Source organism: Hyperoodon ampullatus (assembly GCF_949752795.1).
Source record: "Hyperoodon ampullatus genome assembly, chromosome: 11".
NCBI classification, from domain to species: domain Eukaryota; kingdom Metazoa; phylum Chordata; class Mammalia; order Artiodactyla; family Ziphiidae; genus Hyperoodon; species Hyperoodon ampullatus.
Window position 1 is genome coordinate 66,852,297 of NC_136924.1, and position 6,000 is coordinate 66,858,296.

Genomic DNA, 6,000 nt, shown 5'->3' on the forward strand with positions numbered 1-6,000 from the left:
CTTCAAGGCTCCACTCTTATGACACTCCTTCCAGGAAGTTTTCCCAGCATGGCCTGAGCCCAGTTTGGATGAATGACCCGCCTGAGATTGCCAGGCGTCCCATGCGCATCTCATTAATTCATGCATACATTCATTCATTAATTCATGCATGCATTCATTAATTCATTTATTCACTCAACTCATATTGAGCACCTAACACGCTCTAAGCCCTAAAAATAAAAAAATAAACAAGGCATAATAGCATTTATCACATGGCATTTATTTGTCCTGGTGTTGGCTTTCTGTCTCTCCCACAGCAGCTTCTGGGAGGCGCCCTATTTCATTTTTGCATCCTCAGTGTCTAGACAGTGCTTGGCAAGGCTAGGTGCTTCATGAACTTAGGAATGACCTCAAAGCGTACTTCTGATAGGGGGCTATGTTCTCCAAATCTGTATTTGAGGGGACAGGGGATGACCGGTACACAAGATGAGAACGGTAAAAGCATCTTTATTCGGAGTGCATACAGCAACCCAGTTTTCCTATGTGGCTGCTAGTAGGGGAGTGTAAGTTAAAGAGAGTCCTGGAGTCCAGGGCGGGGTGAGGAAGGTCCTCCTTCCCGCGTGCAGGAGGGATTGGGGGCCCCAAGAAGGGGCGTTCTCGCGAACCCGCCCGCGCGCCTCACCAGGTCAATGGCCGCGATGTTCCGGAGCGCCACGACTCGCCGGATGGACTGGAGCGGGTTCTCGGTCAGGTAGATGAGCCGGTCACTGAGCAGCACGTACTTTAAGGTGTGTTTCCCCGTGTCGGACACCACGATGCACAGCTCGTAGGCGCGGATGGCGTCGTAGACCTCGGGCCGGCAGATGCCTCCGCAGGAACGCGTCCAGGCGGCTGTTCTTGCGCGCGGGGAAACACGCCCGCGCGGGGCTGGCCATGCGGGGCGCCCGCGGCAGGGCCGAGGGCTGAGGGTGGCAGACGCCTCCGCGCAGCCCCGCGTCCGCGCCGCCCGCGGTAGAACCCAAGCGCACCACAAAGCCGCCGCCACCCCCGGGCGCTGGGGGCCGGGCCCCGGGATTCGGAGCCCAACTCCTGGGTCCGGCTCCCTGGAGCATCACCCCCCCTCCCGGCCCCGCCCCCGCCCCCGCCCCCGCTTCCCCCCAATCCTGGTCTCAACCCCAGACAACAGGTTCCTTGCTGGCAAGCATCCTGGGCCCTCCTCTCACCCCGGCCCCCTACCCTCGCCTACTCCAGCTGTTGCAGACCAAGCCATTTCTTACAAACTGTGTGGAAGCCTCGGTTTTAGTCAGGTTTTCTATTAGAAACTTGAATGACATGGAATTTACCGATTTATTTTTAAATAGAACAATCCTAGAGCCCTATTAAGATCAATTACACAGGTTTAGCATTTGATTATAACACTGCCTGGCATAGCTTTCTAATTTTTATGAGTAGAAACGTAGCTTTTCTTAATCCAACTACATAAAATCTCTCTGACAGAAGAAAATCTTATAAATTGTTTTGAGCACACCCAAGCCTACCTAATGGATATGCTTCTGTTCCCAGTGCCCAGGACAACGCCCTGTAGACAGTCGGAGCTTAATCTGTGTAGGATGAATGAATGAGTGAAGCCTGCATCTTGAAAAAATTGAAGCTTAGAGGTTGAGAAATGCTGATCATGCAGCCTTGAGACTGCAGGGTAGTAAAAGTACTGCTTAGTTTTTACAGACCATGAATAACTTACTATAAATTAGGTTAGAGAGATGAGAAGGACACAGCAACAGAAACTTGCTTCCAATAACTCTAGGTGAGAACTTTCATTTTAATTTCAAATCCTAGAAAAGTCATTCTCTCTCCCTGCCCACTCATCCAGAGACCTGGTAATGCAAACCATATATTTATATTTTGTTTGATTTGCTCCAGCTACCTGCAACCCAGAATCGAATTATATATTCTTTATTGCATTTTATATTCTCCTTTTCCTCATATTTTACTATGGCATACTGTGTGTTGTAAGCAATTTCAAATCCTTTGTGGAGAGTATAAATAAATTAAAATGCATAAACATATTGTAAACTAAATCGCTGCAAAAGGGAACTGAGGAGAAATGTTTGGATGTGACTAAAGAAGTCTGAGGAACTCAATAGCAGCCAAGAAATAGAAACGGTATTTCTTTTTTTGGCGAGAATGTATTTGGTGAATAAGGAGAGAAGAGCCACCTGCTGACAAAATTTTGAATGACCTAGCATTTAAAGTTTTCTTAGAAACTGATCATACATCTGACTCTTCATAACTTCATACCTGGAGCCCCAGATGCATGGCTATTTCCTCTGAAATAAAGACTATTCGCTATGTAACCCATTCTAGAATTTGTTGCCTCAAACCAACAGAAGGCAAAGGCCCTTCAGCTTTGCCAAATAGCCACACCTCACAAGAGAGGTTGAGAAGTAAATGGCTACTGCAGAGGTGGAATGTGAGGAAAGTGGGGAAAGGCATCAGTCCAGACTGCTATTTCGTGTCTCTCGGGCTCCCTGTTCCATACCCACTTCCTGGGACTAAGAAACAGAATTACTGGATCAGGACTGGAAAAGATAGCATATCTGCTCTGTCAGGAATCCCATCATAAATGAGCTTTTGGTGATAAGGGTACTAGGCTTAACAAATGTTGCACATGAAGAAGGGAATTTAACAAAGGGTCTGGTGGTTAAGGTGACCTCGGTTAAATGTTTAACTTTGTGGCACACAGAGAAGGCAGTATCTCGGTTTCCAGGCACTTGTTCTATACTGTTGCCAGCGTAACAGCAAAGTTCGGATCACAGGAAAGGGGTTTAATATAGGAGAAAGATCCCTGGATTTGGATTCAGGAGAACTGGATTAGAGCACTAATCCTTTTGCTCAGTATCTGAGATTTTTGGAAAGTCACTTCACCTTTTTGAGCCTCATTTCACCATTCGTAAAATGAAACTAGTACTGATTTATGCCCTGCTAACCAAAGAGCTGATGTGAGGAGTAAAGGCAATGACTTATGAGTTCTAAAAGCACTACAGACATGTAAAGTATCCATATTCCCTTATCTTTTGGTAAGCTTTATGAGGATAGTTAACATAAATACACCCTACATAAGCATTTACTCCTTATCTTCTAAGTCCATCCAAACTCAGGAAGCATTTGGTACAGATCCTGTGCAATCAAGCACTTAAGAGATGTTTCTTGATAAAACTATCAAAAGGAATGGAACATTACTTACCTGGAACTAATCCCCAAAGGCACCCTCCTTAACCAGAAGAACAGAATAGCCTTAGGTCCAAGGATGAAAGGACAGTAGTGTTGAGCATAGGTATGCAGAGCCAGATGACCTGGTTCAAGTTCCAGATCTCACTCAGTAGTTTAAAAAATTACCTTGTACAACTTTATTTATTTATTTGGCCACACTGCACGGCACGCAGGATCCTAGTTCCCAAACCAGGGATCAAACCTGGGCCCTTGGCAGGGAGAGTATGGAGTCTTAACCACTGGACTGCCAGGGAGTTCCTGGATAACTTACCTTAATTGCTCAGTGCCCCAGTTTCCTGATCTGTGAAATGGGGTAATAGTACCAACCCCGTAGAGTTATTATGAGGATTAGCAATGTTTCTAAGTACTCAGAACAGGTACCTAGAACAGAGCAAACAATGTGTAAGTGTTTTAAAAATAAATTGAACAAGTATGTGATTTCCTGGTACATATATGGTCATTTAGTTCCCCATATACAAAGTAGTAATATTAAACTCTTCCTTGTTGGGTGCTAGCCTAACTTTTTAAACTTTAGATTAAGGCTCAAGACAAAATCTAATCTACATGCACAAATATACAAACAAAAGAATGGCATTTTTACCTTTTTTTTTTTTTAGTTGCATTTTTGGTGGAGAAATGAGCACTGGGCCACAGTTCATAAGAATCCTGTAAGGATTTCAAACTAGAAGTACCCTTCAGTGGGTCTAGGGATCCCAAGTGTTCCCATCTCCCAGCGTGAAACTAAAGACAGTATGTATAGAGAGATACTTGAAGCCTGTAGTAGGTAAATAGAACCTGCACTTTTAAAGGTGTCTGAATTAGGAATCCCTTGGTATTTCTACTTAGTATTAATGGATACTGACCATTTAAATATCTACAACATTAGCAGTCAACTGACATATAGAGAAGAGGTATCATTATGATAAAGTCTAAGGAAACATGCAAATGCTTTGGATTAAAACAAACAACTTTTTCTTTCACTAAATAATGCCCCAGTGCTCTGTTCTGCCTCAGGCTTCCTGCTTCACACCCACTTACTCTAAAAGAAACCAATGATTGGACTAGAACCCAATAAAGAGAGCTCACCTGACCTATTTTCCAACTTCTCTCTTGGCCAGGAAGCCCATCATGAATGCGCTTTTGGTGACAATGACACTAGCCTTAATAAGCTTTGAGACAAATAAGAGAATCTGACACAGAGCTCAATGGTTATCAGCTCATATTATATTATTTGGGTTCAATTCAATACATTTCACAGATATTTACAGAGAAATTATTACCCATAAACATAATCAGGATAAAACTTATTTTCAGTCTTCAAGAATTGACTAATAGGTGAGTAAGACAACCACACAAATTTAATACAAAACAAAAACATATTAAAATATATTAATGACATGAGAGGTATGAAAAAAAAGCACAACATCAAAGAAATGATCAAACAAGCCTGGTTGTGGAAATGTGGAAACACTTCATGAGGGAGGTAGCATTCAATAAATTTTCAAAGAGTGAATGAAACTGTTTCTTTTTTTCCTTTTTATAGTCAGTTTTTAAAAGTTTTTTTTTTTAATGAATGGACTACATGTTCACTGTGGAGCATTTTTTTTTAAATCCAAAAAGGTACAAGGAAGATAACAAAAATCACCTGCAGTCTCACAACCTAAAGATAACTTTCAAGTAATGGATAAGTTTCCTTCAGTAAGTCCATAAGAGAAGCTTTGAAAGCCTAGTGTAAGGTAGAGGAAATAAGGAAAGGAACAGAAAAGATAGATGTGACAGCACTATGCTGAAATTGAACTGGATCACTGAACATGAAAGCAACAAACTGACCCTAAGAGCACAGAGTTACGTTGAGGAGTTGAATGCATTGGCAGAAATAGCCATATCAGGAGGGAGATGTATTTTGTGGGTGAGATCACGACTTTGGTTCTGGACATGTTAAGAGTTGACGTGCTGGTGAGATGTGTAGGTGTCTTGTAACACAAGTTAGGAGTACAGAATCTTAGAACCAGAAGTAGAGAATGGGAGATCATCTTCATAGAAATGAGTGTTGAAGCCATGGAAATAATTACTGAGAGCAAGTGCAGAAAACAGAAAGCCAGATGGCTAAGAAGGCAGCCTTGGGGAAGACATGGTAAAGAGAACAAAAGCAGGAGTGCAGTGAAGACAGAGTAGTCATCAAAAAAAAAAAAAGGATTTTGAGGATAACACAGGGTCAGAGTCAAGAGAGGAGAGAATTTCAAGGAGGAAGGAAATAGTCAACAGAAAAGTTGAAATAAATTAATAAAAATGGTCACAGGGTTGGATCATTTGTAAGAGTTTTAGTAGAGTGATTTGGGAACAGAAAACAGATTACAATAAGTGAGAGACTGGAAGATTAAGTGTAGGCAACATATATGGTGTCCTGAAGACAGGAAATCTAGAATCAAGAATCTAGGGTTCTAGCCCACCATTTACTAGCTATGTGGCTTAGGATAAGTTACTTAAAATAGCTCCACCTGTTTTCTTTTTTAATTAATTAATTTATTTATTTTTGGCTGCATTGGGTCTTTGTTGCTGCGTGTGGGCTTCCTCTAGTTGCAGCGAGTGGGGGCTACTCTGTTGTGGTGCGTGGGCTTCTCATTGCGGTGGCTTCTCTTGTTGCAGAGCACGGGCTCTAGGTGCACAGGCTTCAGTAGTTGTGGTGCGTGGGCTCAGTAGTTGTGGCTCATTGGCTCTAGAACACAGGCTCAGTAGTTGTGGCGCATGGGC

General features: G+C 42.8%; 1 protein-coding gene across 1 annotated transcript in view; it reads right to left on the reverse strand.

The window, feature by feature from the left end:
- LOC307060449 (uncharacterized protein C12orf56 homolog) overlaps window positions 1-914 on the reverse strand; it is a gene marked incomplete at both ends in the record, with an annotated part of 64,005 nt that extends 63,091 nt beyond the window's left edge. The window contains 2 exon segments of the mRNA XM_079714957.1: window positions 662-838; window positions 840-914. Coding sequence (XP_079571083.1) covers window positions 662-838; window positions 840-914 — 252 coding nt within the window.
- Between the last annotated feature and the right edge of the window lie 5,086 nt (window positions 915-6,000).